This window comes from Haliaeetus leucocephalus, unplaced genomic scaffold (genome assembly GCF_000737465.1).
Source record: "Haliaeetus leucocephalus isolate CR32 unplaced genomic scaffold, Haliaeetus_leucocephalus-4.0 Scaffold450, whole genome shotgun sequence".
In the NCBI taxonomy this organism is placed as follows: domain Eukaryota; kingdom Metazoa; phylum Chordata; class Aves; order Accipitriformes; family Accipitridae; genus Haliaeetus; species Haliaeetus leucocephalus.
In genome coordinates, this window is record NW_010972886.1 from 13,229,697 (window position 1) to 13,242,326 (window position 12,630).

Below are 12,630 nucleotides of genomic sequence, written 5' to 3' on the forward strand. Positions count from 1 at the left end.
TGGTAATAGAAAGCCACAGCCAAGACTTGCAAACTGCTAATTTTACTCTAGCTCAGTTTCCAGCTTGCTTTTTTTTTTTTTCCCTAAACCTGATTTAGGAAATCAGGTTTGTGGTTCAAGAGCATGTCATACCACACGTCTGCCAGTCATCTGGGTGCAGGTGGATTGTTGATAAACACAAAGCCTGAGAAGATGACCTTGGGCTTAAAGTACAGAGGTAACAGAGACATGGTAACAATACAGCCTGGATGTCACAGCACCACGTAAAGCACCCACAAGGTTTGCAAAAGGCAAACTTCTAGAATAGTCCTGCTGCACAGGCAAAAGAAGGAGCAGTTTTGAGCAGTGACACCATCTAAAATCCAGAAATGACCATGAATTCAAAGCTTTTTTCCGTGAATAACTGCATTTCTGAGAGGATCCAAGAGACAACTTTTTAAAGTAACTAAGCTCTAAATACACAGCTACAAAGAGCATAGGAATCTAAGAAGTCAGTAATTACAGTGAGAATGATGCAACTATGCACTTTTGAGGAAGTCCGCTTGTATTTGTTTCTTCTGTCTAGGCTCTAACACCTTCATTTGATCTAGCCCTACATTTCTTGTTGTTGCACGATGACTGTTTTAAAAGGAGGATGTTCCCATGCTATCAGTGAGGTGATGGAAAACAGCATTTTAACCAACATAACAAAACAGCCTAAAGGAAGAATCAAGTGTTCTTATCTACATAGACAATGGTTTAATCTACCCAAGCCCCCTATAAATGTATGACATTCATTTGTAAGGTGTATGCAGGTATGTTATTCAGTTAAGATTAAAACTAAATTGTAATTAAGGTTGAACTATATATAACAACAGTATATATGATGATACAAACTATATGTGGTTGCCCTCTGGTTTCTAATACTTGAGTGAAATGGATTAGGAGAGGAGAGAGGCAATAGGAAAGGAAGCTTCAGAATCCAAAACTGTTAGCAATAATAGCTTGGGGAGGCCTTGCTCAAGACCATCCACAATTTTCACAGATACCATCAGTGTGTTCACCAGTTTGCAAAAGCATGCATAAGGTCTTTTTCTTAACCAGAACGAAATGAAAAGAAGTAACTGAACTGACTTTATAAACTCAGCATGTGGCTGTTACTGCATAATCATCTAAACCACTCCCGCAGGTACCTGCTACAACCAAGAACATCATCACAAACATCCAAGGAAAATCAAAGTAAAAATAACAGAAATTTAAAACTGCAGTCTAGAATATATGCTTGTACCATTTTTTATCAGTTTATTTATATTATTATTTTATGTATATTATTTATTATCAGTTTTTATTCACTGTGAGAACTTAAAGAAGCCACTCAGAAAATCTACACTAAGACTTTAATATAAACTATCAAATTATTCTATTTTAATTACTCTTATTTTTCTGATAAATACTTAATTAAATATACTTATACCTCTTTTAAGTTGATCCAAAAGGTGCTTTTTACTCCCTTCCTGGCCCAGTATCTCGAGTCCATACAAAAGACAACAGTAAACATACCTCAGGCTATTCTTCCTCCAAACCCAGGTTCATTTGCAGCCTGGGTTTTGCTGTTAGTAGGAAAGACCTTTGTGCAGAGCCTGAAGACTGGTAAGCATTAGCAACCTTACTGCAAAGCACTGTGAGAAACAGGCTGAAAGAAAAAAGAAAATGTCTTCTAGCAGGCACACAGGATCTTTTTCATTTATAGCAAAAGCAGAAATTATTTATAGCAGAAAGATGCTGTCAACTGCCAAGCTGCTAACTCTCATGAGGACCTGAATTGTAGTATCAACTCTAAGGCTGATGGATGTGAATCTTCTTCTTAACCTAAATGAGGATATCCACAGTTGTTAAGTATTTGTCAGTAAGATTTTTCAAAATGCTTCACATAAAACGTCTGTGGCCACACTGATTTTAAGAGAATGATCAAAGAAAATTGCTTATAATTTTATTTTAAACATTTAAAAACATAAGCATGAAATAAAAAGTTACATTTCTTTAGCTCATTAGCATGTAAGTTACAAAAGCAGCATGTAAGTCACAAAAGCAGCATGTAAGTCACAAAAGCAGCATGAAAAAGCACTGTGCAATTAAAAATTACCTCTATCTTAAAATAACAAATAACTCAGGTATTACTAACACATGCTAAACAGTGTGTTGCCCTTGCACACAAACAACACCTGATTTTGAAACATGAATGCGTGAAGATGCATATGCATGTTTATGTATGAACTTTTCCCAATAGCAATGTTTGCACACATCCAGGTGACCACATATATAAAACCAATCTTCATTTTTTCCAAAGATGGAATGCATGATCACTTGTATCCACAACTCTGGTTAGAAATAAACGTTCGTATCAAAACTGCACAAGCAGAAACTATAGTTATTTTGAAACCTCAATGAAAAGGTAGGCCTTAAATTATCAGCAACATTAAATCCTGGTTAAAGATTTATTTGAAATAATCTCAATTCACCTTACTGTTGTAAAGATCATGTGAATAAATCATGAACTTCCTAACACAGAGAAAGGATTAATTTTTACTAAAATAAAGAAACAAGCAAAGCACTGAATAACTGCAGCTGCTAACAGATCACAAGTGTTAATGTTTGCTGTCATCAGCTGATATGACTTTTTAATACTAAAACATCGATAGATCTAAAATTTTGCTTAGTAAATATTATGAGATTTTTCTTTCTACAAACATTACAGTGCTTCATACAACATAAATGTCTAATTCCTAAAGACTTAGAATTACTAAAGAATTACCTTCATTACAGTTCCCAATGACTAAGATGCTTAGTTAACTAAATTTTCTTAAAAAGTTACATCTAATTTTGACTTTGTATTTTTATTATTTTTCATTATTTTGAATTGCTTCCTACTTTTTGCACATGCTTTCCAAATGCAAATTTGGCTGTCCACCCATGCCATCAAGGTAATATTTCAGACTTTATGACTTCTTAAGCCTTCTCAGTTTTAACTTCCTGAGACCATTTTCAACTTCTTTTTTTCTTTTTTGGATAAGCTTCTCTGAAGATACAGGCTGCAGTTCTAAACAAGATGATGGCATCACAGGCAATTCTTCAGTGGTTGCGCTTGGCTCATTTTGGCTTGTCTGCACCATATTGTTTCTCACAGAAAGAGGCCGGGAGAGGTTTTTTCTCAAAGCTAGTGACTCCTCATCAGACACAGTCTTTGTCATGTTTTTGTTAGAAAACAAACTGGAACTAAGTGGGGTCTTCTCCTCCAGGAACAGACCTGAACAATCATCATTGCGCTTGCTCATTTCTGTATTGCTAGGAATTAAAGGAGTCCCTTCAGAGGATACTTTTTTGAAATGCTTTAACTTTTCTTCTGCACCACAGCTCTTTTGTTGAGCCTCTGTTTTGGTCACTTCTTGACTTTGTTTTGGACCTAGCGCTGCTGACTCAGAGCTACAAGGAGGGTTTTCACTTAGAAAACTTGACTTCAACCACTCCACAGAGTGAGGTTTTTGCTGGCTGCTAACATCATCTGGCTGTCTCTGATTAACATAACTTTCCAGCTCTAAAACAGGAAGCTCCAAGTTGCTCTCAGCTGTATTTATGCAGTCCTTTAGCAGTCCTGTACTCCTACATTTCACTTCAGACTGAGGACTGAGAGAAGTTTGACAGTCGTTCTTTCTGTTCCCTGTCTGCGAGTCCACTGAGCCAAGATACACTTTCTTGGAGTCCTTGCTGATTTGAGGTTTGCTTGTGCTACTTTTCCTTGGTTTTGTCCTTTTCACACTGCAATAAAAAGGATATTTTTTTTTTTAATTAAAAAAGAATCTTCCCTGCCTCAATCTGCCCTTCTTACAAACTCTGAAACACCACTATGGCAACCCTTTTTCTGAATGTGGAAAAAAACCCTGTATATCATCTTGACAAGCAGTAATGTTTGTCTAGTGTGGATAATATCAAGCATTATCCATCTGATTTCCACTGCACTAGGGGAACCCTATTTATTAATGACTAAGCCATGAAGGAGTTCACGTTCTATTCCAAGAGGCAGAACTGGATTCATTACAGATGTTAAAGGTCAACACAGCATAAGTATATTGAATTCCTTCCCAAACTGGCTAGATAAAATAGTATTTCGTAAGTGCCTAAATGATTTCAAACCATTCCCATATATTCACATGCGTAATGTATATCTAAAGAATAGAGGGGGGCAGGCAGGGAGAAGCAGCATACGCATCTCTGTGTGAGAGTTTCTAATCTCTATTTTAGAATGTTCCTCTGGAATTTTTCCCAGGACATTTCAAAGCATTACTTTAAAGTTAACCACTACTCATCTAGTATCAAGCCCGTTCATCTGGGAAGGACTTAGGTAATGCAAGTAGATGACATTCTAAATGGAATTCTACAGGAAAATGGGATCACAAGGGACCTGATAGAGTGTCAGTACATAAACACTCCTTAGCAGCATGCTACCTACAAATCTAGATTTCACATAGGCTGCAAGATGAACTTTATGCACAGGTACTGAAGCTGCCTATGTAAGATTTTGAGTCTAAAGATATTACTATAGATCGTCCCATGCTGAGACCGCTTTCTGCTGCTCTGCTGATGCCGAGCAGTTCCCAGGTCGGCATATCTAACTCTTCAGAAAGAGGGCTCTTCCAAAATAGGTAGAGCTGGCATACTTCCAAATCTAATCTCATTTCTAAAGACAACACAGATGAGACAACATGGGTAAAAAGAAAAGTTACCAGGGTTCACAGCAAATCCCTGATTCCACAGTTGATTTGGGGCTACTGGCAACTTGTGCAAGTAAGAATGGCATCCTGGCACAGCAGAGGACCAGTAAAATGTTCGGCTGACCAACTAACCCTCCCCATCCACTACACCAAGGACACTCTTTAATTATGACCAAAGATCCAGCCTAATATCGTGGTACATTGCAGACTCTCAAAATGAACAAAAAGTATATTTGCAAAGTGTTTTTCACCAAACATCACATATTTATTTTGGCTCAGAGCTTCATTCAAGGAAAAAACACCCTATTTTGATTCTGCCTAGTGCTATGGGAGATATCTATGTGGGTTGTAATAGCTTTTTTCATGACGTACAAAACAACAATGATCATTTTATGTGCTTATTCATACTAGAGTAGTAGTTTCTTAGTAATTTAAAATAATCTTTTGTAAAGGAGTTTATATGATTTGAAATGTTATTACATAGGCTATTTACCCAAATTTACCAGATTATAAATTTAACACCTTAGAAAGAATAGTGACATACATTTCTTTCAAGATGTCTTGCTTTATTTGTTCATTCAGACTAATCTTAACCTTCTTGTTCTCCACAGATTCAGTAAAATATTCAGACGTCCCATTGGAAAGTTCTTTCTGCTCCAAAAGAAAAAACAGGTTTAAAACACGACACATCAAGCTATGATTATTCAACATAAAACTCCATTTATAATACTAAGACTTACAGATGTTCTTTATTATTTTGATCTGAGCAGTCTAAGAGAAACAGCATTATTTTTAATCTTTTAATATTTGCGAGTCTAGTCAGTTCCCTCTCCTTTCAGACTCCCAACGAACATATTTCATATGCTAAAATATACCGCAAACAAAAAAGACTGTAACATAAAGGACGCAGCTTTCCAAACCATCTGAGGAAACTGCTGGCAAATATTTGACATCTTTGTGGCTCAAACTGTGACAAATGCCAGGAATCTCTCTTGCAGACAGGAGCATATTTGTCAGCTTTTTTTCTGAAGAGACTGACTGGCGCAGTGGTCTATACACTTATTCTCAGAAGAATTCCCATAATTTTCCATACTTACAAAAAATATACAGTATTATTTGCTCATTTAAGAAGGCAAGGGTTAAAACTTTTATTACTAACATTCAAATGCTCACAGCTTGTAGTGGTTGGCTACTACAGGACAACAGGGGAGTTCTTTCTGGTCTCAGCTAACAGAAGCACCATGGCTTTATATAATACAAGATTGGGGTGAGAGGGAGGGAAAGAAAATGCTCTTTTTCTTCAAGCTGTGAGCATTTCCTTTCACAATGAAACAATCTCACTGAGAGAAGGGCCATTTGCTGACTTCACTATTAACTACCACATACTTTAAAAAAGTATTATCTCTGAGGCTATGGAGAAGAGAGAAAAAAATGTTGCAAAGTCAAGAAGAGAAGAGGCTTTTTGCATGATGCAACTGCTGAATGGGGCTCATCAAATGGAGGGAGTGCTTATTTATACCATTTCTTGCTCCGCACTGTAAAGCTAGCACACTGGAGCCAGGTGGTACAAAAGAACTGGAGAAAGTCGAGAAAGACTGTGGAGGTGCAAGGCCAAAGCATGTACATTACCGCTGCCTGGAACACCCCTCAGGAACTTGCCACTTCTAGGGGATTAAGCCCTGCCCATTTTTATTTTTATTTCTATTTTAAAGGAGAGGGGGTAAACCTCACTGCTCTTTCCAGAAAAGGAAGCCAATGAAAACAACTTCCTGTTTTGTAAGCAGAAAGTGTAGTCAGGCAAAGAAATAAAGCCATTTCGACAGTTTAAAAAACTACAGCTGTTTTGCACCCTCTTTTCAGAGGCAAGTTACGCAAACGTTTTTGTGTGTGTACTGATAGATGCATGAAGTTCTGTCCACTAATGCTGCAACACATGTGTTAATAGTAGGCAGAAAACACATGGGACATACGTGCAATGTGATTTCAACCTCAGAAATCAAGCCTAACTAGTTTAATCTGAGGGATTAATTGCTGCTTCTACTTTTTTTAGAGGTATGGACTCCCCTAATGTGACTAACTACATTTTCATGTTTTGTAAACTATTAAATAAAGGAATATTATTAAGATACTCAAGAGCTTTGTTAATTTTAAGAGAAGGCACAGACTCTTAACTGTAAAGTCTGTAAAAACTGTTCTGATTTCCAGTAATGTTCATACAAGTCAGACTGAATGATCTTGCACAATCATTCTGCATGAAAGCAGCTGGAGAGCACTCTTACTTGGTCAGAGAACAGGAGCGCAAGCAGAAGCAGTTGAACTGTCCTTGTTCTGCTTTATGGTAACTGGTAAGGCTAATTCTATTAAATCGTCTTCAGTCCTCAGCTGAAGCCATCAACACAGCAGACTGACAGGATCGCCAGTATGCAAAGGCAATTCTTGTAGATGTGGTAAGCAATGGGTGGAACGTAGCACTTTATACAAAATCCAGAGGAGAACTGGGGACAGTTCCTGTCCATACATACTCACTACTGCAGATAAGCAATAAACCTCAGTTCAAACTTACATCTGATTATGAGCAGTGCATGATCATTGCCTGGAGTGTACACTCATGTTAAGGTGTGAAGAGCAGACCCTGGGGAGAGGCTAAGATGACGAAGCCATGTCACTTGTGAGTTGAGTCAGACTGGAGTTAATGGTCCAGAGTTGAAGGGCTAACACATTCCCTCACTATGCCACCGTCAACCTTTTATTTTCTCTTCAAATAACTTATCACATGAAGCAGTGACAGAAAAGGGTTAAGGCATTAAAAAAATTAAAAATCAGAATGATTTATATGTGAAACACTTCTGAACATGCCCTCTAAGTACAGTAGATTTTCCCCTTGGAACCACACCCTATAAGTGCTGTATTTTGAGAGCTGAACAATTAACATAAGGCATATGAGTCAGTCTTTGAAAGACTCTGTGGGAACCAGAGAGCCTTTTGCTATTAGGAGTGATGTAAACTCCCTAAGGCTGGAATAAGTCCACAATAGAAGGCAAAGAGAGTCATAAATAACAACAATGGGCACTCCATATACTACTAAAACACTTAGCCATTATTGGTGATACTTCCTTTATTTTCTTTATTAGACTTAATAATTTTAGTTAATTAAAAAAAATAAAAAAAACACTGTCTGTTTTGGGAATACTATTTATTTCCTATGGGAACTTCAGGACTTGTTAAAGAAAGAAAAAAAGCTAATCTGCTCTCATCCTGTCTAGTAATCCCAAATTCCTTTTAGGCAGTGAAATAATTAAAGAAAAATATTCCAGGCATAAAAAGGAGGACAGCAGAAGCAGACATCATATAAACAATGACACCATGACAGAGAAAAACGTCAAAGCACCGCCAGACTTGTGACTTGACTCTGAAACTGCTGCAGGGAGTGGGATTGCTGCTAACAAATTAAAACCACATTTCTTGGCAAATTGTTAAAGACAGACATATTTACATTTGTATAGAGACTGGGTGGGCATGAAAGATTAAAATGCTTCTTTAGCCCTTGAACTGCCAAGTTCTATTAGAAATATGTGCTCTTAAAATCCTAGGGTAAGCTCACCCCTTTTTGTCACTAAAACTCAGCAAAGGAGGGCCTGCAGAAATTAAGCTTACAAAGTCTTACTACCCTACCTGCTCATAATATTGGCCTCTCCAAACCCGATTTTAAGATCCTTAGTACTTATCCAAAGAAATGTCTGGGAAAAACACTCTATTAAGACCTACAGAGAAACATGACTGTTAGGCACACACTATACTTGCTCTAAGGCTTATAAAATTGAAAATTCAGTCTTTTATATCTTAATCAACTTACTATCTCACTCAAAATGAAAAAGAAGCCCTCAGAAATGTAAAAGTGGTGACTGTCATCTGCAGCTCTCTCCAGGACAGCTGAGTTCAGCAATACAGCATTAAATACCTGTAAAAGAACTACTCATAGATATGCACTTGTGAAGAATCCTTACAACTCATTATCCTGAAGAAGAGTGAAAGGTTTGGCCTTTTCAGCCTGAAAAAAATATTTAAAAAAATTTTTTTTTTTTTTTTTTTTTTTTTTTTTTTTTTTTTTCCTTTCAGTCTAGGGTTTGGGATGCTGGGCTGAAAGAAAAATTTCCAAAGTGAACAATGCCGCCCCCCTTCCTGCCTCTTGTTTTGTTTCATACTTTCTAGTTGTCTCTTACTATGCTCAGATAACAGTTGCACATGCTTATGCACCAATAAAGTAACACTAAGGGATAATTAAATTTTGTGTCTGGTTAACAAAAAACCCCCCACCACACACAATAAAAAAAACACACATTGTTTCTGAATTGCATTTATCAATGTGGCTCAACTTGCTCATCAAAAAATACTTAATGGAAAACATCAATGGGTCCAATAAATCAAATTTAGTATCAGAGCGCCATACGGGAGGGGACTCTGAATATAATAATGTAGACAAAGCAACGAAATAAAGTATTATCCCAGGCATCCACAAATGAATAAAATTAAAATTAGTAAAAGGAATCAGACAGAAACAGTTATTTAGGGGAGCTTTATGTGAGTGTGCAATTGCATGATTTCTCTTAATGTCACTCTAAGTAGTATCATGAGCTCAACCATCTAAGATAACCTTTAGGTCTCAAAACTGTTCTAGTAGATGATTGGCAGATCAGAAAGGTCATACAGGACTCTTTCCAATCTGATAAACGGAAAAGGGCTCCTAAAGCAAGTGACAAGGCTTGTCAGTGAAGGACAAATCAGATACTATCATCTAACTGACAGAAAACTGACAGAGACAGGACTTTGGGTCTAGTCTTCTGGCCTCTCCCATCCCACATGAAGGAAAAGCTTCCCACAATTTCACAATGCAAATTTTTCAGCGTTTCCAATGTAGTGATGTATCTGTCCTAGCAATTCTACTTAGGAACTCCCACCACATCATAAAACATTCATAGATGTTGTCCAAGTACAGAAATGGATATTATTCTCAAACTGAAATACAGTTCCTTGATTGGACTTGCAGACTATTGCTCTACATTTTAAAAAGGACTGTCCGGCTCTATATGTCAGTAAGTTCCAGTAAAAAACATTAAGGATCATTCTATGTTAGACATGGGAGTACTGAATTTTAATTTGAAATAGGTATTTTTAAGGAATGCTGATGGTTTTGAAAAAGACATTCTTTTCAAGATTGAAATCAGAAAAACAACCAGAGAAAAGTCCATCTCTCCAGTGAGAAGCAGAACTGTATAACCTACCTGTGTCCTAGCACAGAAAGCAAAATCTAACTTATGGATCAGTACAGTCTTCATTATCTACTACCAAAATTCATTTTGATTTGACACTATGGATCTTAACTATTAAGATTTTGCTTGTCAAGAGTCTCTATGGTCTGTACTATTTAGTCCAAGAGTTGGCCCAATCTGTTACAAGCCCCTGTGACACACATTCCACTTTCTCAAAATGCAAGGTGTGAACCCGGGTTTCTCACTCGATAACATAAGTCCTGGCAACTCCAAAGGTCCCCAAAGCATCATCAGATTAGCTTAAAGCAAATAACTTCTATGAGGAAAATGCCTTCTTGCTTTTGAAGTCTTTTGTGTGGATTTTAATCATATTTTACAAATAGCAGGAATCCCAGACTATCCTGAATGTAGGAAATTCAGAGTTCTCTAGATTTGCATTTGAACGCTTGCTAGATAATAGAAAATAGAAAAATTCCTAATAAGCTGCAAATGGCATAAAACAAATAAAATGTGATACTTCATAAAAAAACTAAAGCTGCACGGGGGCCTTTTTAAAAATTGATACACATTTGTAACACAGATTGCAAGAACGCAGATAACACTTTCTAAAGCCACAGAAGGTGCTCCTGAAAAAAACAATTTATTTACCTACTGAGAAGCATATGATACATGCTGTGTATTTGCTTGAAGGCAAAAAGCGTTAAAATTAATGTTAAGTAATTGAGCTATTAATCATTCTGATTTCATATACTGATGCTACAAGACTCAGATTCTATCTTCAGAGAAAGTGTCCACTGATAAGAAATGGACAAAAAGACAATAGCTTTTCAACCAAAATAACTTCTCTCAATGACACTGAAGAAAAATGTAAAGCGTATTAACACTGAATTTTTATTTTTTTTAAAGAAAACCAATGTCTTCAAAGCATGCATATTTAGCTAGCCTTTCCCATCAATTTTAAGGTTCCTGCATCCAGTAGTTATGAAAGAGGACATGCATGCGAGATACACGTTTTATACTTTAAAGACTTTTTTATAAAATAAGAAGATAGCAATTTTATGTGGAGCTCAACCCCTTTCCCCAACTTAAAACCATGAGGGAAGGAACCTACTACTCAATTGTCACATGAATATCTGAAAAAGCAAGGCACTCCTGCAATCCTGTACTACAGCTTTTAACAGTCTGACAGAATCCTCTATCTGCCTACCAAACCTAAATGGATATCAGAGTTAACCAGTTGTCGTGGTTTAACCCCAGTCAGCAACTAAGCACCATGCAGCCGCTCATTCACTCCCCCCCAGCTGAAACCAGGACACCAGTACAGATGTCTAAACAGCTATTAGTAATACTGAAGTAAGCTTTGTATTTATCTTTCCAGATATAGCATGGGTTATGTGACATAACAGAACACTACTTATAGTACATGATATATACTTAAAACTTCAATTCTTACAGAAAAAAAATCTGGAAAAGAATACATCAATTTTAAAAAACAACTGTTCTCTTTATACAACTACAAGTGTTTAACAACTGTAGGAGATCTTGGAAAGAATAACTAATACTCTTGATCTGCTGGTTATACAGAAGCAAAATATGTAAAACAGGCAGAACTGCACTGCCCAGGAGATAACTGCTGTTCAACAACTTAGTCGATGTTTTAGCTTGGTTTCCAAAACAGACACCACTACTCCCAAAGCCCCCAAGATTTCTGAGCTCACACTGGGGATCTGTCCCTCCAAATAATTTCAAATGATTACAAATTGTTCAAAAATCCTTCCATGAACTTTACCATCATATATTTCAGCTTACTGTTCAGTCAAGTTATGAAATTCCTATTAGTCGTAACAGATTCCTGCTGAAGGCTAAGGAAAGGATTGCTCTTTAAAACAATTTTAAAAAATAAATTCATCAAGTATTCTTTGCCCAACAGGAATACAGAGACTTATTATCAAAACCTGAAGTAATTTAAACCTTTTTAACTTCTAGAGTCATTAAAATCTCACAGATACACAGCAGCTAAATAAAACCTTTAGCTCACTGTAGCTTTAAACATTATCACTGCCAGCCTTCCACTCTGCACCTTTGCTGGAGGTGCCCATCCTCTCAAAGTCTGCAGAAAGGAAAGAACATCATCCAGTGCAAAGTCCAGAATCTTAGCTCAAATCTGCATTAACCACCAGCATAAGCTGTGACAGCAAGAGAGTGAGAGCAGAGAGGAAAATGAGGGAGGTGAAAGGATGATGACAGATGATAATATCTTAAATAACCACAAGGCTTTGACAAATGAGATCTTGTGAATGCTGCTAAGCAGTTACATTTAAATCAACTGGAGCACTCATATGAGAAGCAACTACCAAAATCAGTAAAAGATTACTCAATTTGTCCCTAGTTTTTGAAGATTGCTTCACATGGAAATCATTTTATGTGCTTAATCATTTATACTGCAGTAACAGGACCTTTTGTATTTCTGCTATCCTTCATCTGGATTTTGTGTAATGAGAGGTACATAATCTTTTATTGAAGATGTATTAAACTTACTGGCTTTAAGACAATTTAAGTAATACTTTTTATTTCTTTCCATATATATTCTAATATTCTGTCTGCTTTTCAGATAAATA

At 36.7% G+C, this 12,630-nt stretch overlaps 1 protein-coding gene across 3 annotated transcripts in view; it reads right to left on the bottom strand.

Moving 5' to 3' along the window:
* Window positions 1-2,100: 2,100 nt before the first annotated feature.
* Window positions 2,101-12,630, bottom strand: part of SLX4IP (SLX4 interacting protein) — an 81,411-nt gene continuing 70,881 nt past the window's right edge. For all 3 annotated transcript variants that reach the window (XM_010574806.1, XM_010574805.1, XM_010574804.1), the window contains 2 exons: window positions 5,290-5,396; window positions 2,101-3,792 (listed from right to left, as the gene is read on the bottom strand). In XM_010574806.1, coding sequence (XP_010573108.1) covers window positions 2,976-3,792; window positions 5,290-5,396 — 924 coding nt within the window. In that variant the 3' untranslated portion in view covers window positions 2,101-2,975. The remainder of the gene's footprint in view (window positions 3,793-5,289; window positions 5,397-12,630) is intronic.